At 41.0% G+C, this 24,143-nt stretch overlaps 1 protein-coding gene and 1 long non-coding RNA gene across 2 annotated transcripts in view; both read right to left on the bottom strand.

Annotated features, from left to right (window-relative positions):
* Positions 1-333: 333 nt before the first annotated feature.
* LOC132107862 (WD repeat and SOCS box-containing protein 1-like) lies at positions 334-15,015 on the bottom strand. The gene is made up of 9 exons (XM_059514169.1): positions 14,615-15,015; positions 13,187-13,355; positions 11,499-11,770; positions 9,100-9,231; positions 8,355-8,455; positions 2,515-2,687; positions 2,302-2,415; positions 1,523-1,630; positions 334-1,152 (listed from the first exon to the last, which is right to left on the bottom strand). Exons 1-9 carry the CDS (start codon positions 14,652-14,654, stop codon positions 990-992), a joined length of 1,272 nt encoding a protein of 423 aa, XP_059370152.1. The 5' UTR covers positions 14,655-15,015; the 3' UTR covers positions 334-989.
* Positions 15,016-16,488: 1,473 nt separating this feature from the next.
* LOC132108398 (uncharacterized) overlaps positions 16,489-24,143 on the bottom strand; it is a 143,169-nt gene continuing 135,514 nt past the window's right edge. The window contains exon 3 of the long non-coding RNA XR_009424438.1: positions 16,489-16,531. This is a non-coding gene — a long non-coding RNA (uncharacterized LOC132108398). The remainder of the gene's footprint in view (positions 16,532-24,143) is intronic.

Here is a 24,143-nt window from a genome sequence, read left to right as displayed (position 1 = left end):
AAACAAAACCACCTCCACAAAACCTCACTTTGGCTCTCTGTTTCAACACACAAGGCAAATGTCAAAATGTTAACAGAATGAGGTTCGATTGAGAGTTAAGTGGAAAGAAGGTGTCGGGCGTAAAGTGATGTATGAAAAGCATGAAAAAAAAAACAAAAACAAAACTGAAGCTATATATATATATATATATATATATATATATATATATATATATATATATATATATATACACATATACATACATATACATACACACACACACACGTATATACACATGCCTTTACAAATCTCTGTACAGATATATATAAAAAAAACAATACAATTTGTGGAGGAAACAAATTAGCCGATGTGTTACTGAAGTGTTAGGTTTGTAATGATGAAAGCCATTAACGAAGCAGCATAAGCGTGTGGATGTTTATTATCTCTAAAGAGGCACGTCAAGGGGAGGCACTGCCTGTGTCTCTGAACTACTCAACTATATTTCGCTCATTACAAGCACATACACACTTTCACATTGTCACTTCCCTTCAATCCCTCTCACAACCAGCAAGGAAGAAGAAAACACTGCAGAATGTTAGGGAGACAATCCCCCATCACATCGCTTAAACTCAGTTTAGGAATACCTTAAACAGAGCCAGAGAAAGAACTTTCACCTTTCATTTACCAACTCTAAGGTGCTGTACAAATTGTGCCATAAAAAAAAAGGAAAACCGTGGTCCGCTGATTAAGGCTGTTTGAAGGCCACTACCTTATTATGGGCTTAAAAAAAAAGACAAATTTGAACAAAACATTGAAATACACTTGCAACTAGGAAAACTAAACTAAAAAAAAAAAAAGAAAAATAAATAAATACAAAAAGAACCAATCTCGCCTTCATTAGAGAGTCGGTTTGCGCAGAAAAATATTTTTGTAAAAAAAATTTAACGGAAAAAAAAGGCCCACATACACATTTCATTGGTTTCACAGAGCGCCGTGTTTTGCGTTCCAACTTAAAGTGTCTTGTATGCCAGGTAGTCGTGCATGGAGAAAGGAATGGGAAGCGTATAAACCTGCTGCGTGGGCATGACTCGCCGCAGGGTCAAGCGGCACAAGTGCTGGAGGCTCGCAATGCTGCGTGGAGAAGCCCAGAAATGCACGCTGCCATCACGAGACCTGTGAAAACAATCGAATGCCATTTCGTTTATTTAACTTGGCAATGACACATGATCAAATGTCATTCTGAACAAGGTCTGGCTGTGTTTATATAATACAACTTGCCAGTTCATCTTTGTCAGACTGCTATCATAAAGAGAAGTATGAGTGTATGTGGGACAGCCAACTCATCTAAATAATTTCATATACAAAGCAGGCTGCAGAGCTGGCTTGGTGCATTTCTATAATAATAGATCGTTCAGGATACTTTTGAAAATGTGATGAAACTTATTCTTGGCTTCATCTCAAAACAGAAGAACAAGCCAAGATACATATTCAATCCTTTATGTAGTAACACTACCCAGCAAACAATGGAGTAACAGATTCGTACCCCGCAGCTAAGACACTTCCGTCAGTAGAAAAGGCACAACAGAGGCCGTTGGTGAGAGGGGCGATGGCCTGAGGACTCTTATCATCGATGCTCCAGAAACGCACCAGCCTGAAAAATGAAAATACAAGTTGATTCTCTACTGCGGTTTCCAGTGTCTTCCATAACATTTCAAGCAGATAAAACATGAAACAAAGTATGAAATTTGCCTAAAATAACTAGTTTAAATAATGATTTTACATGGCACTGTTAAAAATTTGATGTAAGATTTTAATACTTTTTTTCCGGCAAGGACACACTAAACTGATAAAAAATAAAAATGCTTAAATTACATTGTATTCATTTAAATGACTTTTAAATGGTCATTCATTTAAATTTTTAAATAGTCTTTTAAATGACTATTTTTGATCAAGTAAACAGCCTTGGTGAACAAGAGCATGGTCCTATCATTTGCGCCTAACCGCAAAACAAATCAAATGCACAGTAAGTGAGACATTATCATCCGCCATTTTGTAGAGCACAAACGGTTTCATTCTCTCAGTACGAGAGAGAGGCGCCTCCACCCAGAATCAGGAGGAGGCGCGGCGAAGGCAAACTGGCCGCTAATAGTGATTAATGGATGTCATATGAGAGGCATGTGATCTTTCCCAGAAAGAGGCCCTGCAACAAATCACACACTACTTCCAGAGCTCCTATCGCCCTAATGCAGGCTATTAACTGCAACACAAACGATCAATGTTGAGTTCTCAAAAGCAAATAACCGAGTGTTTGCATTATCTTACATGTCATCAGTGACGCTAGCAATGTGCCGACCGTCATGACAAAAGGCAACAGAGCGAACCCATCGATCATTTGCTCCTCCTGCAAATATGGGTGAGGGAGGAGGGAAGAGATGCCTGAAGGGAAGATAAGAGATCAGTTAAACAACATGAACTTCGGAGAGAATTCACACAGAACTAGAAAAGGAAAAGGGGGTGGAAAAACTAGTCACGTACCCCAACTCGAACAGAACTGTGGCTGTATGAGGGTCCCATATGATGACACGGGTGTCGTAGGAAGCTGTGGCCAGCAAGGCCCCGTCAGGAGAGAACTCGCAGGACACCACGTCGTTATGATGGCCCTCCAGCTTACGGATCAGAGTGTACTTATCCATGTCCCACAGGAAGACCTGCAATGCAAAAGACATATGTTATAGCCTACTGTGTTTTCCATACAATTCAGAGACAAATAATTCAATTATTTCAAATTAAACAGCAAGATCAAAATGTGCTCAGTCTCATTTTTATGGTAAAATCCTAAGCACTACAATCAAACCCAGAAAAAGTAGCACATGCCAATGAAACAGCAAGGCTTAGTTGCACATAACTGCACAATGTCAAACTCTACAGAGCAGCTAGCAGTTACAAGTATTTAAATTACATCAATGCTCACATTTTTAAAATTAAAATAAATAGTGATACAGAAATACTACAGGTGTACACATATATAAAATTACATTATTCCAAGAATTACTACGTGTAAAAAAATAAAATAAAAATACAAACAAGTAATAACTTAAGGTAACATTATGTTACTCCACTGGTACCCCCTTTCAGTTTTAGTTCACTTGAGTTTACAATAGGCTTGCACCGCGCCGGTGGAGGCCTACGAAGAGACAAGAGATACTGCAAGAGAAGAGAACATTCGATGGCCAAAAGTTTGACGCCTTTGGCAAACACAGAATACAGACATGTCACAACTTCAAACTCTGCTGATGAATCAATCATGAGACTTTCTAGTGCTTTATTTACTCCAGCACAATTTTTAGATTTAAGAAAGCAAAATTTTTGAGTGCCAAGAAAACATGGTGCCTGCATGGTCTTTATATTAAAGGGGTCCTATTATGATTTTTAACTTTTGGAATTTTAGTCAGTGTGAAGTGTGTATGTTTGGGCATAAAAAGAACTACAAAGTTACAAATCTCAAAGTCCACTCCAAAGGAGATATTTTGGGGGGAAAAAAATCCCTTTATAACAACAAATACAAATGGCTCGTTCGGACTACATCGCTGTTTTTCCGGGTTTTGTGATGTCACAAAGCGCCCCATAAGAATATCATTAAAATAATTTCCGCCTATGAAAATTCTAATGGCTGGGGGATGGGGAGGGGTGAGGCAAAGAGTATAGAAGTAACAAGAGGCGAAACTCAATAGAACGTTCCATAGCAACCCACGCACCCATGCGTAGAGCTGCAGCTCCGCCATCTTGGACTGAACGCAACACAGCTGTCATAGAATTGAATGATACCGGTTCCAATTCAAAAGCGGTTGAGGGAATTAAATAGTAGTTTCTAGTTTTTAATATCTCTATAGCAGACATCCCATGTCTCCCGGAAGTTCTGGGAGTCTCCCGCATATTGATAGCGGCTCCCTGATGCACGCAAATTATATTATATTAATTATATTATATTATTTTGTAATATATATATTTTATATAGCATATAAATAATTATATTTTTTAATTTGTATATTTTAATAAACTCAAACGTATATAACTTTTTTCTGTTTCACTTTCATAATTTATTTCACTTAAACAACCTAGCAAATGTCTTCTTTAAAACAAGACCAACCATAAGTCTATATTCCAAAGCATTCTTGAATTACAACCATTTAAGTTTGGATAGTGATTTTCATGTTTATGCGAAAAAAGGGTGACAGTTAAAGGGTTAATTTAGTGATAACAATGAATTAATAAATCGGTCATTTGCCAGGTCAGGTGTTCATATATCTCTGAAAATATGCGATTTAAAAAGCCCATTTCGAGTCTTAACCCAATTTTGACCAAATATATAATGTTAGCAAACTGTTACTGCGGTCATGGGATAGCTTACATTAACGTTACAGCACCTGTTATCGTTGACGTTAGCTCACTTTAACGTTAATAAAACACTTTTCTATTTTACCTCTCTGAATCTTTGGGGAATCTATGAAATGCTAGTTGCTTGGTTGTACACTGATAGTTGTTACAGTTGATGGCCGAACACGGTTTTCTTTGTTTCCAAATTACAGACATAATGTTAATGCTGCAGTGTATACGGTAGTTCTGCCAACGGTAAAGCCGTTGGTTCAGTCCAAAATGGCGGCAGCGCGATAGCAGCGCCATCTAGCGATTGTTGTCAAAACTACAACGGAGTTTCGCCTCGTTACTTCTATACTCTTTGGGTGAGGTCGTGGTTAGAACTATATATATATATAAACTACACACACACACACAAACACACACACACACACACGATGTAGATGCCTCATTAGCAACTGTTTCTATATGCTATACTTAAGCCATCTGCCATATTGTAATGTCAACTTGACATCATTCACCATAGTAATCACTGAATATTCGAAAGATGCCACAATCCTGCACAGAACGGCTCAACGGTTCTGTGAGAACCTACAGTATGGTGGATGATGTCAAGTTGTCCGTTCCAATATGGCGGCCACATCTTTATACCTGGAGCATCTATACATACCTATGGTTAGAACTCTTAGTTGAGTGCATCAGACAAGATGATGATGAAGTTTTTGCAAGTTATTACAAATGCACCAAAATAATTATCTACGTAAGCGCTGCTTTGTGTACAGCTGTTACCGGGAAAACCTCGATCTCCACAGCTCCAACAGCGCCTCCTGCTGGCATAGATGAATTTGCATATATATGCAGCCAGAGTCCCATCCTAAACTATACCAGAGCAGAAGGAACTTGCTGCTTTGGCAAGGAGCATGGCAGTACTGAAACACTGTCTAAGCTGTTCGCCAATCACAATGCACTGGGACAGCTAACCAATCACATCAAATTCCATTTTTCGTAAGCCGGGCCTTCATCAAAGCCAGAACTAATCGAGCCATTTGAACCAGACTGGGGAGAAAGATATTGTAATAATCTAAATTATGTGAAAAATAATGCTTTTTTTGAACCACAAAGCATGAGAGCATGTTCTAGTACACCCCCGAAACAAAATCAAGACTTTGTAAAAGAGCATAATAGGACCCCTTTAAGAAAACATTCTTGTTTATTCCTTATAAGCTACAGACACTGCACTTGAACAAAAGTATACATATTTATTCAATAGTTTATTGCGGTTTAAACATTCTGGTGTTGTTGGAGAAACTACAACGGTGCATTATACAAGGCTAATTTACCATTTTCTCTAACTTGGCAATGTGAGTTGAAAGGGCTTCAGGGTGCACAACTACTGCCAGCATTCAGTGTTAACCTAAGCCAGATATCTTGCACGTGGAAGAAACAACCATTTTTGGAAGTTGAAATAGTGTGATTTTATCAACCTTTAGGAGAAACAAGTGCTACTATTAAATGGTGGTTCCTTACAAATTAGGAAAAACAAGCTGGTGTTTGCTGAAGTTCTCGGGCTGTCGCTAAAACAGACTCTGCTTTCAGAACACAACAAATTAGATTATTCACAAATGGAAAACAAAATGCGCTTTCACTTAGTAAATGCAACCAGCTTGGAAAGTACAAACAGGTCCTGCTTCTGGTGGCTTCATGTATGATGAAACATGGAATGATATATTTGCGCAATTCCAGATTAAGGCTGCTTCATACTGAGCGCGATGCAAAAAAGCGAGGCGAATCGCAGACAAACGTTGCTTTCATACCGAGCATGAAACGATTGATTGCCTTATGCTAATTCACGCCTGCATGCTAGGTGGTGCTGACCAGCAATGCATTTTTTCTCAGATATGCATCTTATGGATTTAACATCGTTAAAGCATTAAATATAACTAACGTGTGGTTCTATACCAGAAACACAAACTATCTATAATGCTTACAAGTGATTATTAATGTTTTTTCTTAAAACCCACTACAAACCATCATCGAGTGTTTGTAATAACTTCCGATTGTGATCTATAGTTGATTCTGATTCTATAATAGGCAAACATTTGTAGGCTACGTTTAAGCTCAAATCTGATTGGACGGCCCGTTTCATCTTGGAGGGATGGGGGGAAAAAATCGACACGGGACAAAAAAAAATCCTTGCTTTTTCATACCGCGAATGATCGCGCCTTGTGTGAATTCTCCCATAGGGATCTATTGTTTCGATTCAAAAGCATCATCGCGCCGAACTTTCGCTTTCAGTGTCAAAAGCCCTTTAGACTGACATTATCGGTTTGCAGGAAGTCTTCTAAGTATTGTAGCCCTTTCATTGCTCACACATGCCAACAATGCTCCCAATCCCCCCTTTACTATTAACTAGGGCTGTGCAATTAATCCGGGTTGTGCTTTACTGATGAGATGCACGTGACAATTGAATTTGATTAATTGCACAGTCCTACTACTAACCCTATTACAAAAGAGTCTAACTAGGGCATTAAGTACAGAAAAATCAGCCAAGTGCTTCATATCAGACGTGTCTTGAGTTTGTTTTAACTAAGACACTAATGAGTGGGTGGGCTCTACTGGCTGACTCATGTACACGTACAGCAGACACAATGTCTAGAGCTCCTCTCTTATTGTAAATGTGTAGATGATGGGAATGCTACTAAATATAGAGATGGAAAGGAGTTAAGGAAGGGAAGTAGGGGTAGGAAGTGAAGGGGATCTCACTGTCAACTCTTCTGAGAAATAAGGTAAAAGAGAACTGCGACAGCGGGAGGTAGACAGACATGGAGCAAAACCTACGTACAGGAAGCCCTTGTGGGCAGGAGCATGGAAGCCCCTGGGGCGTGGGCACGGGCACATGAGCGTCCAATGGGGGCCGCGATGGCAGCCGTGCCCCGCGTGGTCCGCACCAGCTGCTCTATATGTCAGCACGGCGCTTCCCTCAAAATCACTCAAACACAGAGCTCTGCCACCACCTGGGACAGGGAAAGCAAGACACTTATGGACACACACAACTGTACAGTTCAACCGCTGCTGCCTGTTCATGGGAGGAGAGTTGGCTAGGAGTCGGAAAGACTCAAGAGCTGGTTTCGGGGATGACTTACTGACTGGAATACTTTCTTTGTTGTGCCATAAGGGCTTTCACACACAGCCAGCATGACAGCTACATACAATACACTGCTGTTCAAAAGTTTGAAGCCAGTAAGTTAATTTTAACAATTTAAAAATTACCATTTTCCTTTTGAATATATTTTAAAATGTAATTTAATTCTGTGAAGGCAAAGCTGAAATTCCAGCAGCTATAACTCCAGATTTCAATGTCACATGATCATTCAGAAATCATCCTAATCTGCTATTTTGGTGCTCATGAAACATTTATTACGAATGTTGAAATAAACTGATTTAACAAATAGAACAAACAGCTTTTGAAACTGAAATATTTTGTAAGAAATGTCTTACCCGTCACTTTTTAATCCAACGTGTCCTTGTTTTTTTTTGTTTTTTTAAGAAAAGTATAGGCTACTTCTATTTAACATCTTAATGACCCCAAACGTTCTTGATATCAGTTTTGATATCAGGTTTAATACCACTATGTGTGTGGGAAAGATCCTAGGGATTTCACGTTTTATTCAAATTATATTTATGAAAAGATATCGTCTATTAATAGAATTGTCTATTATTAAATTTTATTAATAGTAACATCAAGAAAAGCTTCATGGGTGAAAAAGATTCATAAGAAATTTACATTTCTATATACATGCGCATAATAACCAGGCACTCATTTGTACAAACAAAAACAAACCAAAACTACAGGCAGGGTTTATAGAAGTAGATTATGGCACTCAGCATTATGATGATATATAAAGATTCATTTAGCACTCATTAATTGGTCATAGCAAAACTACGAACAGTGAGAAACACCAAACAGGTAATAAAGAGGAAGAAAGAACTGCAAAACGTACCGCTTTGCCTGCCCCTACGGAACAAAGGACAGATGAATCCGGTGAGAAAGCACTGCAGTAGACCCAGTTTTGATGGCCACGGAGTACCTTCACCATGTTACCTATTAAGACAAAGAATTTAGATTGCTTAATATATAGTAATACTTTGTTTGTTTTCTGTTATAACACTTATAGTTGGTTATAACATTTCCTAAAATCCTAAGTAAAATTGTTACAATTTACAACAAAACATTATGCAAACAGTTTACAATAATAAATTACCAATACAGTATTTATCCTTTGAAAGCAATGTTGATTTCCCAATGTTTCCACACTTTGAGACTTAGGAAAATTCATTTGAACTTGGCCATTTGTTTGGCCAACATTCCTTCATGATTAGTGTAATAAAAAAAAAAAAAAATGTTTGCAAATACAGTGAACTCCCATTTTATCTTCAAGTTCCCAGCATATAAATAAGATTCACGTGATCTTATTAAAACAGCAATCCTATCCTAGGATCTTGCAAGTAAAAGAGAAAATATCAGCAAACATTCTTTTGGAGTATTGAACCATGTCCCACATGCCAAATGCCCAAATCTCAGAGTGGGTGAGCATGTACATGCTTGAGTGAGTGTGTGTGCTGTGAAGGAAACGTCTACTCCAGAGACTTTTCAGCTTAGGGTTACACAATATCTAGCTCTAGCATGTTAATATGTAAAGCTAACAGTAGTGGCACCAAATACAAAAATCAACATTTGGCCCTCACCGTCATCTTTGAGGTCCCACACGCGTAGAGTCTTGTCTCTTGAGGCAGAAACCAGCAATAAACTCCCATCTGGGGCAAACGTAAGGTCTCGAACAATGTCTGTGTGGTCCATCAGGTTCAGCAAAAGTTTTCCTGTACAGAAGAAAATAAAATTGAGGATAAATATAGACAAAAAAAGCCAAATCATTCCAGATCAGCCACTGTTTACAGCACAAAGTCCACATTAATTGATGTTGCATCAGTATCAACATCGTCACTGTATCTTGGAAGCTGCATTTAAAGGTGACATATTATGTCTCTTTTTACATTATGTAATATAAGTCTGTCTATAAAGTTTCAGCTCAAAATACCCCACAGATCATTTATTATATAATTTTTGAAACACGCCGTTTTTGGTGCCTGTCTCTTTAAATGCATATGAGCTACTGCTCCCCGCCCCGTTTTCCAGAATAGAGCCGTGTCATTACAGCTCGGACCTGCTAAAAAAAATATATATAAAAATGTTTTAGTTCAGATTATCATCATGTTTATCACGCTGAAACCATGCGTTTTAAACCATGTTAGTTTAAACTTCTGATATACGGTTTTCTGAGTGTACACATCTGAAGCACATAAACAGAAAGTTGCTGTCACAGCACGTGAGTACTAAACTAAGTTCTTATTCACATTCAAGTTTACATTAAAAACACACGATTTACAAAATCAGTCGGATATGTCATTGAAGGTTTTAAATCCTGTGTGGCAGCAGCAATGTAAAGCAAATTTATCAATAAATCCACTGCTCTGTTGTCTCCTCTGAGGCTGGAACTCGAACTAGTGTCCGGTGCTCGTCTGTGTAGCCAAAGGCAGAACAGTTAGTATTTTTTGCTCAAACTTTCGCTATGGCATTAGAGCTGGTACACCGTTGTCTCCTGCGAACTCAAAATGACGGCGCTGTGCGTATAAACTTAGAGGGCGGTAATATTACAATGAGTTCCCAAGGGAGCTAAATCAGACGTGCTTGTTTTCTCAGACGCTTGCAGAAAAAGGCTTACCAAAACAACTGGGTTAACCTAGTTCAGCTATCGGATTAATCGATCTGATTAATAGCACTTAAAACCTGCAAAATTCAGATTTTCATGATGTCACCTTTAACACTTAGTTGACTTTAGAAATTTCTTTGACTACTTAGGAATCAAAGAGAGGAAGATTTCATTCGTGGCTTGGCTTTCATGCTTATAAAAGCAGATGTCAAAAAGGGACTTTCCAAGGAATTCTGGAAAACACTGAGCAGTTATACATCCAAGCCCTTTCTTTATGTAAGGTGCTGAATTGCCTAGAGGCATACAGAAGCACAATCACTGACACCTGCCAGCCTAATTTGCTTTAAATCCCTATAATTAGCTCCATCTACAGTGACAGAACTAAAATCTTTAACATGCGTTTCTAAAATGTAATTGAGGCTTAGTAACAGGACCGATTTGTATCTTGTCAAGCATGAAAACATACATTCACTTAGCATATAGAATGACGGGTGCATGGCACAAATCCTGTCGAGATACTGTACAATATGTTGCGATCAAATTTCCAGAATGTTTTCAGAAGGGAGAAAAATAAAGGCAGCTGGAGGAAGAGTCTCACACCCTGAAAAGAGCAAGTCAGCTGGGTAAATTTATGGCATTGCGGTTTTAGTTTGAAAGGAGGTGGAGTCATCCACTGAAGAAAACATCTCTTACCCCTCAGAACAGCCAATGGCAGTGTCTTAACAGGACCTGCCCATCTATTAATATATTTTACAGCTGGGCAAAAAATAATTATATATCTTGGAAAAGTCACTACTTTTTCTGCAGTCAACAACCGCCTCTCTGTTTCACAAAAACAGCGATTCGTTCTCTGATAGCAGATTTACACATGCTTTTATGACCATTTAAATGTGAAACTTGAACAGAGGCACAGAAGCAGAACTTAAGTGGCCAAGAAACCAATGGCAAAGCAGTACAAAGGTTCATAAAGTGGAGAAATGTATTGTGTAAGGGAGAGCGTACTTATGAGGTTGAGTAAATATGTTAAAAATTATATTTAGCACTGACTGATGACTGCAAAAAAAAGCTAAAATTCAATAGGTGTATGCGAGACATACATTTGTAAAATATGAAGTATGATTAAGTGATAGAAATGGTTAAAAATTACAGAAAGGTAGGGCTTAAAAGATCATGTCAACATCTTATATAACCACCACCTCCCCTCTCTCTTACACACACACACACACGAGCGCACACACATCTGTTGGGATATAGAAAAACAGGAAGCTGACATGCAGAAGTGTTGAGGGAAGATGGTATGGGTTTTTAAACACATTTGCTTTAGTGCAGAATCATCAGGAAAAAACTGATTACTTGATTCAATGAGAGGACCCTCACCTGTATAGACGTCCCAAATTTTGATGCGGCCATTGTTGAGGCCTGTGGCCAGCAGCAGCTGGTCCTGGCCGAACTTGAACCTGTGCCATTCGATATTAACACAGCGACTCTGTTTTTCAGGGACAGAAGAGCCGAAGGCCAGGCCCCAGACAATGTCACCACAGTCGATGGTGTGCTCTCTGGGCTCGCCTGGCAGCAGACTGCCCTCACTGTTCTGCCGGGACAGTCGTCGAGGACCTGCACTGCTCGACCGATCTTCATTTCGTACAGAACTAGGGCGAGGAAAAGAGAAAAAAAAATAATTGTGTTGTGTTGGTATGAAAATCATGTCTGTGCTTCATGGAAAACAGGTAACAAATTCTCTTAAAGTTGATAAACTGTCAACAGCAATTAAAAAAATATATATCTAGCATGTCTGTTGAAATAAGCTGCACATTGTAACTCTTAGGAATATTTGAACACAAAGTAAACTCCCAGCTTTAGAGGTTACTTAAGTGTTGCATCAACTTGGACCCATTTGATGTCACTAGGCCAGTTCCTGAATCATTACAAGAGGTTATATTGCATGAATACAGAGCAGGCGCTGCAGAACTGAAACAGCCTGCCACGTGTCAGCTGAAGCTTTTAATGGCACAGTGGCTTCTGCTTTTGCATTAAAGGAATAGTTCACCCAAAAACCCGCAAGTCTTTTATTAGTATTCAAAACACAAATGAAAATCATTTTAACCAAAACTCTGATGCTTCAAAAAGTTCAAAATATGAATAGAGCATTTAAATCCAGGTCAAACTTTGAGTTTTAAAGATGAATAAGTCTTATGGTTCTGGAACAACATGAGGTTGATGAAGTGATGACAATTTTTTTTATTAATTTAGAAAAGAATAAAGACTCCAATAACCTGTATAAAATTTTGCCTTTGATTTTAGTGCCACTGAAATATTATCACAGTTCTTTTTTTAGTGTTTATTAAACTTTTAAAGTTTTAGTAATGTTGCTGTATGTTCAATTGTGAACCTAAACTTAAATTTAACCACCAAATGATATCCTTTGTGTGTACAACTACTAATAAAGCTACTACACTTCAATGCAGAATGAAAACTGTTTTACAATACCATGGTTCTCTTTTATGGACATGTAGAACGGTTTGTTTACTTCCAACTATCATAAATTCTGTTAAAGTTTTATTTTAAATGTTAAAGTTGTCTGCATGGTTTATGTTGCAATATTATTTCTAGTATTTTTATTACGAACACCTGCACCAAAACCAGAAGATAATTACTTAACATTTTATATAATGACTGCCAAAATAGCTAGAAAAGTACAAGACCTTCTGCATTTAACACTGGCAAAGAGCCCAAAAAGTTGCTCAGTTTGAGACATGAAGCCAAAGGGCAATGATGTGAACTTCATAATGAGGACTCTGCATTCAGTACTGGACAATAGCTGGTTGGCAGGGCTGTGTGCTCAACGGCGCTCTCTCTATAATGTAAGGTGAGAGGATGACTGCCGCTGAAGGCTAAACAAGCCTAAACACTGGGCACCACTGTAGCATAGCCACCATGTGAAAGCCCAGAGGGCCGAACAAGACAACCAGCATACGTGCAGACTGCCTTTGTCAGTCCATCAATACACAAGCTGTATTGTAACAATTCACCACAGTGAGAAAAAAAAGATAAGTGTGTATACTCACAAGCTGGCTAAGCATTTTTTCCATGGTACAAGTCTCACAATTCGATGTCCTTGAGACCAAGCGAAGTAGGAACCATCAGGTGCAAAAGCTACAGTCCAAGTCTCCCGTCCAGACTTCTGGTCAAAGGGAGCAACAGGAGGTATGAGTTCCCCGATGAACTTAGCTTTACCTGTAACAAAAAAAGCACATTTTTAAGCCTTTAAAGCATTTAATAAAACCAAAATGGCTGGCAAACTACCTTTTGTTACTATTTTATAACAAACATGCATTTTGCCTAGCCACAGTGGTCACTGAGTTACATTATAACTATATTTCCATCTACTTTTGCAAAAAAAAATTTTTTTTTAATTCTGTTATCATTTACTCACCATCATGGCGTTTCAAACTTGTTTTGACTTACTTTCCTTACAGAACACAAAAGATTATATTTTGAAGAATGTTGGTTACCAAACAGTTTTGGTAACAATTATTTTCTATTTTATGGACAAAAAAAACTGAGACATTTCCCAAAATTTCTTTTTTTTAATGTTCCACAGAAGAAACAAAGCCAATGTTTCTTTAATTTTGGGGTGAACAATCCTTATATACATACACACACACACACACACACACACACATACATACATAGAATATATATATTACTTTTTATGCAAATAACTTTGAAAATGTTGTGGAGCATCTAATTTTGTGTCAATGGCACATTTTTAGTAAACAGCAAGCAATCCAAGAGTTTTATAATGGACTAGAAGCGATTCATTACGTAGGTACTAATTACAATAGTGTATATGTACAAATTGGAATGTATATAATATTACACACTAATAAATAGTTGTCTGTAAAATGTCTGTAGAATTCATTAACAAAACAGAGCAATTCGTTAAGCGAAACAATACTTGTCACTAACAGGTTAATGACTAGTAGCAACTGAATAGTAACTGATCAATATTTGAATACGTCGCCCTGGATATTAAAATGTAAAAACAAATCACATAAAAAAACATTCAAAAATGTAAAGTTTATATAATTAACACAAGTCATAACAGCGTAACGTGTCGCTGAGATGGTGATTCATTCACAGTGGTCTGGGGAGGGTGTGTGGATGTGCTCTGGGTGTGTACCGTGAACGTGGGACACAATAATTATAGTACTCGCAAGAACTATGAAATATTTAAATAACTGTCAATATTTAAACGGACGTACACGGCGTACGGATTTGTTTGAGTTCAATCTGCGTCCAAGCGAAAATTGTGTGCTAATATGGCTGAAATAAACACGACACGGAAATTAGGAGTAATTTACGTTAAATCCATATCCACACAAAAGTGAACACTAATTATATAGGATACTACACACGTTTAAAAAGAAACTAACGTAAACAGTAAGAACCCCCCCCCATGCAAAGCAGTGACGAGAATTTGAGAAACTCACCTATTTCATTTTCGTTGACAAAATCTGGGAAGCTTGCCATCTAAATCGAAGCGAGTCTCTAAAGTCTGAATATTCTTGGTTAACGAAAAGCAGGCGCTCAGATGAATGCGCTAAACAAACGGATAAGGCTGTATGAGTCAAACGCTTGGGAATGCGGAGCGTCTCACGTCGACGCAACGCTGACTATATTTACATATACGTTACGACTGTTTGAAAAACAGATAAAAGGACCGTTTTAAAGTTCAAATTCAGTTTAAAAAAAATGAAATTTAAACAAAGAAAACGATGCAGTAACAGTCTAGTTCCTTTAATCACGTTGCGAACGGTTGGAATTCAATGTATTGTAATGGCTGCGTGCCTCCTATCGATTCGAACACACACTGATGGGCGGGATACTCTAGCGACGTCATAACAGTTGCCGGGGCGACGGAGGAACATCGATTTCTGATTCGCGGAAATCCGTTTACGCGTGGCCTCTGATTGGCTGTTCGCTCGAGAAAATGAATGGAATGGATTCGTGGAATACGTGCTGATAAGGAGTGCGAGGATGAAGCGCTCATCCAGTGCTGCAGTTTAAATCCATATCCCCAAAAGCAACAAAATATCGAATTCAGTGATGAAATTGCTTGAAAGGTGTCGGGAGATTAATGTACAATTTATTTCATTTTATTTTTGGTCGGTTGTGCCTATTAATGATTAATGTCGTGAAATGTTCCATTGCAGTGAGAGAACAAAGAAAGTTTAGTATGTTCATGCACAACCGGAGGCTGCAGTTTTAGTACCCCGTCTATAGGACCCCGGTTATTGGACCCTAGTTTTTTGTGACAGCGCCACCTACCGAACTGGATGATATAGCAACGGTTGCAGTTTCAGGACCGCAGTTATAAGAGCCAGGTGGTTTAGTTTGTACATGCATAGTTTGAAAGACATTTAATCTCAGGAGTACTTTTATTATATTTTATAAAATTAGTTTTTTATTCAAAATACATCAGAGGTAAAATGTAAACAATTTACACAAAACAAATTACACATCTACAGTATATCAATCTTTAAACTGAACAACTGAAAAAGTAAAGTCTTAGTTTCTTGGATTATACTGTATATTGATAAACCTCCTTAAGTTTAACTAATTTGCTCGTTATCAGGTAAAATAAAAATGGAATCAGAATATGCAGTCACTAAATGATATAGCCAGATATTGTAATGGTTGTAGAGAGGCAAGACAAAACTCGAGAATGATTAAAGAATGAATTTATTGACATACATACATACATATATATATATATATATATATATATATATATATATATATATATATATATATATATATATATATATATATATATATAATTTGTGCAAGAACAAAAGCACCAAAAAGACTCCCTTTTCCATCAGTTGCTGCACATGGATGTAGGCTTCAACTCTGACAGTCTGAGAGAGAGAGAGAGAGAGAGTGAGAGAAAGAGAGAGTGAGTGAGTTAGAGAGAGAAAGAGAGAGTGAGTGAGTGAGAGAATGAGTGAGAGAGTGAGAGAGAGAATTAAATAAGAAACATTTGTTTAACATGTTCAACTGAAATATATCTCTCTGATTTAACACTTATGAAATGTTTTTGAGCTTTTTCACATTTGGCTCCCAAACTCTGGAATAGCCTTCCTGGGAATGTTCGGGGTTCAGACACACTCTCTCTGTTTAAATCTAGATTAAAAACGCATCTCTTTCGCCAAGCATTCAAATAATGTATCTCTTAAATTGTGACTGCAGTTGCATCTGATCAAATGTGCATTCTTATTCTTTAGCTTGGGTTAAACTAATTAATTTTACTTTGTTTGAACCGCAGCTATGCTTATGATGTGTCTATTTGTTTACATATTTTGGTAACTAGGATTTACACAAGCTCCAGTCTGGATCCAGAACACCTGAGAAGAGATGATGCTGACCCCTCAGAGGAGTGTTTTCGGTGATCCAGTTCGGTAGGTGGCGCTGTCAGAAAAAACTAGTGTCCTATAACCGGGGTCCTATAGGCGGGGTCCTAAAACCGCTGCCTCCAATTCCCTTTCATAGGTCACTTCAATGCTGCGGTGAAGTCACCACTATGGGAACACCTTCGGTGTGACGAATGTCTGAAGCCCTATACCATCCTGCCAATCCTATTGGCCAAATAGCGCGTGGCACCACCCATGCATGCGTACGCATATATATGCCTGGTGCCGCGCGCCATTTAACTCAGATTTCATTCCTTCAGTAACGAAGCGAATATAGCGAATCTTCTGTGCCCTATTATCTCGCGTTCTCCAGCGATCTTCACGAGCAGTATTACTCCTCTCCACGGACGCGATGAGTTTTAGGAAATGCAAAGAGCCGTGTACCAGGTACATCGTGAAGGGGGACACTCATGACAGGTGCGTAGTTTGTCTAGGCTTTAGGGCTGCAACTAACGATTATTTTGATAATCGATTAATCTGTCGATTATTTTTACGATTAATCGATTAATCGGTTTATGTACTTATATTTTAGTTTTTTCCATTTTTTCCCCCAAGTAAATTATTAATAAATGGTCTTTATCATTCAGCATAGATTTAAGAGATTTTAACCATTTTGCACTGTCATATCCTCATCAAAAATATACCTGGAGTTGTTTTATTGTGTTAGTAATCCTTTGTCGAACTCTTCTGCAATCAGAACACTGACCCATACTCTAGCAAATTTCACAAGGAGATTTAAAATAATGTTTTCACCATGGCAGTCCTTAGAGCTCCTAAAGTAGTTTAACATCCCGAACGAAGCTTATTAAGGAATCTTTCAGAACATATTTTCACGAAGAATAAGGATAAAACAGAATAAAATTGCAGTGCATTGTATTTTATTATTTACTGGGAAACAGCTTTATAGCTTTTGCTGTGAAATTGTAAACAATCCTTCAAAAAAAGTGCCAATGGCATGAAACCTGAATGGAACTCACAATTTAAAGTAAAATCCATCAGAAGGTTGTCCAGAAAAAAAAATAGGACACACACAAAAAACCTGCTGTGTGAAAAAGAGCAGTGAATACTTAGGAAAAAAAAGTGCATTTCAAATATCTTCATTTACCTCTCTCATTCAGTCATAATAAGGCTGCACGACTGAATTTTGAACTGGTAAACGACAAACTGATTACAGAACATGTTTGTAAAGCTTTAAATGTTAACTGTTAAAAAGCAATGTTATCAGCTTTTACGACTAAACATTTGCAAACAATATTGTACTGGAGAATCTGCACAAATGAAAGTCTTAGGGGCCGTTCACAAATTGCTCCTAAAAACGCGTGGAAAACGCTAGGCGCACCGCTTTCTCCTTCTTCCAAAGCGCTCGCACAGAAGCGCCCCTGAGGCGTCTGCCTTTGCTAAGCAACCATGACGTGCTCTCTCCTTGAAGACACGGGCATTTCAGCAAAGGATAAATGGATTTGCAGCTCAAATAAATCGCTTGCAGTAGCTCTGCTACTAAGTTTATTTCAAAATGGAAATCCATATACAACTATGATCAGCTGTTCCTTTCATCTTGACTGAGCTTTTAACGTTGTTACGGGAAAGGATGAAGCTGATTGGTTAGTTCTTGTCACATGACCCGCGGTGCGGTTGCGGCATTCTGAAAAGTTTAAATGTTTTTAACTCGATGCGGTGCAGTGTTGGAAATAACGAACTTGAGCGCGCAAAAGACGCGATATGTGAACGTCCCCTTAAACAGTGCAGTAGAGCAGAGTTTACAGGTTACTCTTCTTTTTTGAAGGCTCAAAGTAAAGTACTCCCACATCACGCTGAATGCTGCAGACATATAGACATCATATGATGTCTATGGCTGCAGAGACGCTGCTCGGGAAGCACGTGACATAAAACAAGGCCAGCTATTGGCTATTCGCTACTTCTCCTGTTGAACTGGCTGAGTAAAACCTCCGGTGGCTCATTACTGCCACACTTTGGTCACCGCAGATTTGAAATATGCACGAAATGAGCCGCTTACGGCAAATAAAAGTTATTTAGCAACGAATCGATGACTAAATTAGTTGACAACTATTTTAATAATCGATTTTAATCGATTAAATCGATTCGTTGTTTCAGCTCTACTAGGCTTACACCACGCACAGGCGGCGCTTAGCGGCCTTTCTTCATGCCCCCATTGCGATGGCCTGCGGCTCAGAGTGCTGCGCTCGAGGGTAGATGTTTTTTCCGATATCGCCCCCGTGTCTAACCCCCGCCATGTCACTTCTGCGACTGCCGAGGCACCGCACGAGGTGATAGCTTGGGGTGACATGTGCGACATGGATTTTGAGGACAGCTCAGCTCTGGAATATTCTCCTCATCGCTCGCTCTCCCCTACCCTAGTGCAGAGGAAAACTTTTATTGAGCCTGTCATCTTTTCCTGTGAGGATTTACGGCCCACACCGGAGGCATGTAGTGCCATCTCCTTCGGTTGTGACCGCCATGATGACGACGTTTTACCGCGGCCTCGGGGTCTGAGGACTTCGCGGCCGACACTAGCCCTCTCCCTCCTAGTGGACAGGAGAGGCGTGTTTCCCCCTCCTACAGTGAGCTGTTGGACGTGGTTTCTCGTGCGGTGGGTACATTGGGGCTGGAATGGGAGGTTGAGAAGGCCGAGGCCCAACCTTCTTCGAAGCTGGACGACAGTTTTTTAACCAGTCGGACTCCTGCACAGCCCCGGAGGCCTTTACCTTTTTTCCCGGACCTCCACAAGGAGGTTTCGAGGTCCTGGAAACAGCCGTTCTCGGCACGGATTACGAACGCTGCGGCTGCGGATTTCGCCACCATTTCTGATATGGCAAACCATGGCTATGCAGCGATACCGCCGGTGGAAGAGACTCTCGCCGAGCACCTCGTGCCTAATTCGGCCGCGGCGTGGAAGTCTCGCCCCCTTCTTCCCTCTAAGGCGTGTCGAGTCACGTCCAGTTTAGTGGGGAAATCTTACATGGCCGCTGGCCAGGCGGCTGCTTCGCTCCATTCTATGGCGGTCCTTCAGGCCTACCAAGCGGAGCTGTTAAAAGGATTAGATGGAGGGGATATTTTTTTCCCCATGAGGCGGTAAAGGAATTACGGCGGGCAACGGATTTGGCGCTTCGTGCTACCAAACATACTGCTCGAGCAGTGGGCCGTTCCATGGCCGGTTTGATCACGGTTGAGCGCCACCTCTGGCTTAATCTCACCGACATAAAGGAGAAGGATAAATCTTTTCTCATGGACGCCCCTGTTTCCAAGGACGGTTTGTTCGGAGAGGCTGTCACTTCAGTGGTGGAGAAATTCAGGGCAGCGAAACAGCAATCAGCCGCTTTCCGCCAGCTGATTCCCCGCAGACCCAGGGAGGTTGAACGCCGACAGGCGCCCGCGCGTTCTCGCTCAACCTCCTCTCACCGCCAGCGAGTAGCCTCTCGGGAGGAGCCTTCACCTATGGCGCCCCCTCGAAAGGACTGGGGCCCTAGGGTTGTTCCACCGGCTCAACAACGTCAACGTAAGAGGTTGAACCTGAGTTCGATGGCTAACGCCTCTCGTTCTCGGGCACCGAACAGCAGCTCCTGATCCTTTTGCTGCTTGCCAGGGACTGTGCCCTCCGCTAGAGAGCGCTGTTGGACCGCTTTCGCGCATCCAACATTCTCATTGCAGTCCCCACGCTCAAACTCTGACTGTCTCGCCGCAAACAGCGCCTCGAACAGCATTGGATCGAGCTGTAACGCCAAACGCTCCCTCAGAAATTCTGCGCAATCCAGCTTTCAGAGTTAGAGGGGCGTTTCAAAGGGTCTTGCACGGACGGCCCGACATGACGGCTCGCACAGCCGCCGCTTTTCCGCTAGCGGCAGAGCCCGATGTTCAATCTGTTGGCCTAACTCCTGCCGTGGACACGTTTCAGGATTACGCACAACGAGATGCAATGACTATTATGCATACACTTCCCCTGTGCACAAACACCGTGAGTTTTTTGTGCCCGGACATTTCAATGTGTGTGATAGCGTTGCAGGAAACGGACATTTTGAGACCGCTAATATTGTTTCGGGCCGCGTGGGAACGCTTGCCCGGCATTTCTCAATGGGTGTTACGCACAATTTGTCACGGATACACCATTCAGTTTCGGAAAGGCCCACCCCCTTTCCGCGGAATTCTCTCCACGGTGGTGAAACCGATGGATATAGCGGTGCTGCGACGGGAGATGTCAGCTCTACTGAACAAAGGGGCTATAGAAGAAGTACACCCCTCTCAGATGGAGTCAGGGTTTTACAGCCGTTATTTTGTGGTACCAAAAAAAGACGGCGGATTACGACCCATTCTGGATTTACGCCGTCTGAATCTTGCACTCAGGCCGAGCAAATTCAAGATGTTGACGGTAAAGTCTATTTTGTCTCAGATTCAACCAAACGACTGGTTTGTCACGATCGATCTGAAGGATGCATACTTTCATATTCAGATCATCAAGAGACACAGGAAGTTCCTCAGATTCGCTTTAGAGGGCAAAGCGTATCAGTACCGCGTTCTTCCCTTTGGCTTAGCTCTAGCTCCCCGTACTTTCTCAAAATGCATGGACGCAGCTCTGGCCCCGTTGCGGCTTCAGGGCGTCTGTGTTTTGAACTATTTGGACGATTGGCTGGTGTTAGCGCAATCGCAGACTCAAGCACACTCTCATCGGGATTTTGTGCTGAATCATTTACACAGCCTGGGCTTATGCACAAATTTCCAGAAAACTGTGTTAATCCCCTCTCAACGGATTACCTTTCTGGGAATAGAATTGGACTCTCGCGCGATGACAGCGAAGCTTTCTCTCCCGCGTGCTCAGTCGATTGCGTCATGCGTGCGGCACTTCAGAGCGGGTCACGCAGTGACAGTGAGATTGTGCCTCAGACTTTTAGGTCTAATGGGGACGGCTCTTCCCGTAATTCATCTGGGATTGCTTCACATGCGCCCGTTTCAGTGGTGGACGAAACGATGGAATATTTCACCCCGTTGTCTTCCGCATCGAACGATCTCGGTGACACGGAGGTGTGTGATGTCGTTAAAACTGTGGACGTCAGCCGAATTTCTCCGTACCGGGGTTCGGCTGGGGATCTGTCTTTCCCGAGAGACTGTCACGACAGATGCGTCTTTGACCGGTTGGGGAGCTGTTTGTCAGGGGCGCCCAGCCCACGGTGGACAGCGGCACAACACAGCTGGCACATAAACAAATTGGAATTACTGGCGGTCTTTCTGGCTCTCCAGTATTTTTCGAGTCTGCTGATCGGCCGTCATGTGCTTGTCAGATCAGACAACACAGCGGTCGTGTCGTACCTGAATCATCAGGGAGGATTACGCTCTTGCCCCCTGTGCAGGCTGGCGAGACGTATTCTTCTTTGGTCTCGCAACAAATTTCTGTCAATCCGGGCTGTTCATATCCCCGGACGACTGAACTTCGGAGCAGATTTACTATCCAGACAGATTCTGGAGCAGGGGGAATGGAAATTGCACCCCCAGACGGTGAATCACCCATGGCGGATTTTCGGAGAAGCGAAAGTGGATTTATTCGCGTCGAGCACGACTACGCATTGCCCGCTATGGTTCTCCCTATGCCCTCCATCGCCTCTGGGTTTGGATGCGTTAGCTCACAACTGGCCCAGGACCAGTTTGTATGCGTTTCACCCAATTCGTCTGATCCCAGCGGTATTATGCAGAATACGGCTGGACAGAGTGGAACAGCTGCTGCTGGTGGCTCCGCGGTGGCACACACAGCCGTGGTTTGCGGATCTGATCAATCTGTTAACGGGCTCTCCGTGGGAGATTCCCCTCAGACAGGATTTATTATCGCAAGCACAGGGACTGATTTGGCACCCGAGGCCAGATCTGTGGAAACTGTGGGCGTGGCCTCTGAGCGGAGTGAGTTAATATGTCCCGGTCTTTCTGTTGAAACCTCCGAGACTATACTAAACTCTAGAGCAGCTTCTACGAGACGCTTATATGCTTTCAAGTGGAGACTGTTTACGACATGGTGCGAAACTCATAATATGGAGTAATTAGACCTAATTATGTCCCTAAGGTCGCATCTAATCCCTTTCGCTTTCAGGTGGTCCTGGAGGCTTAATCCCCTGCTGTGGCGGAGTCTGGAGATCTAAGTCTTTGCCCTGTGAGAGCTTTAAAGACTTATGTGGATCGTACTGCCCCATGGCGTGAGTCTGACCAGCTGTTTGTCTGTTTTGGACATAAGAATAAAGGCCATGCAGTTACAAAACAGCGCATGTCCCATTGGCTGGTGGAGGCAATATCCTTAGCCTATGAGGCACGCGGGCTCGCTTCGCCATTAGGAGTTAAAGGTCATTCCACGAGAGCAGTGGCTTCTTCTCAAGCCTTTCTCGATGGATCTTCTATGGATGATATCTGTGCTGCGGCAGGCTGGTCCTCACCGAGCACTTTTATCAAGTCTTACAGTCTGGATGTGAGGATGGCTCCTGGCTCCCGGGTTCTCTCCGCTTGAGCAGATGCTTCCTTGGATCACAGCTATCAGGTACGTCAGGCGTTATGGTATAGCGTTCCCATAGTGGTGACGTCACCGCAGCATTGAAGTGACCTATGAAAGGGAACATCTCGGTTACGTATGTAACCTTGGTTCCCTGAATAGGGAACGAGATGCTGCGGTTCTGGCCGTGCCATACCTTGATAGCATTCTTCTTCTTCAGTCATGAAATCTGAGTTAAATGGCGCGTGGCACCAGGTATATACATGCGTACGCATGCATGGGCGGTGCCACGCGCTATTTGGCCAATAGGATTGGCGGGATGGTATAGGGCTTCAGACATTCGTCACACCGAAGGTGTTCCCATAGTGGTGACGTCACCGCAGCATCTCGTTCCCTATTCAGGGAACCAAGGTTACATACATAACAGAGATGTTGTGCAGGAATACCCTTCTCAGTTTAGTCGCAATTTTTAATATAAAAGATTTGTAGTTCATATGCTCCTGTTGAAAATTCTCTGTAAAGTTACGATGATAATGTAAATGTATTATTGTACATTTATTTTAATAATTGTATTCTTATTCAGAACTAGACCTATAAATCTGAATATTAATCACTGATTTATTTAAGCTACCAATTGTTTCACTTAGTAACGTTAGGCATTTCATTCAAGAATACATAAAATATATCTGTTACTTTTTTATTGACACGGTTGCACATAAATAGGGCTGTTTTTATTATAATACATCCATACATGTATATTATTTTATTGTAACATAAAAATGGGTATAAATATTTTCGAACAACTCAAGCTGTTCTACTGCAATGAGCAACCAAGCAAGAAGGTCATCTGTCAGAAAAGATAAAACAAGATAGTTTTACAAGATAGTTTTTTGTAAAACAAGATAGTTTTACAAAGAACTTGGCCAGATATTAGTCTCTTTGGCATATCACAGTTTAGACCTCTTTAGAAGAGTGGGCTGAAAATAGCTACATCCGAGCATAGCCAAGTCCAGCCCCATTCCTGTCGTTTGCTAAAGACATTTGACAACCTAAAACATTCGGAAATAAAAA

This window comes from Carassius carassius, chromosome 28 (genome assembly GCF_963082965.1).
Source record: "Carassius carassius chromosome 28, fCarCar2.1, whole genome shotgun sequence".
In the NCBI taxonomy this organism is placed as follows: domain Eukaryota; kingdom Metazoa; phylum Chordata; class Actinopteri; order Cypriniformes; family Cyprinidae; genus Carassius; species Carassius carassius.
The sequence above is the reverse complement of the archived record's forward strand: the minus strand, read 5'-3'. Positions and strand labels throughout refer to the sequence as shown.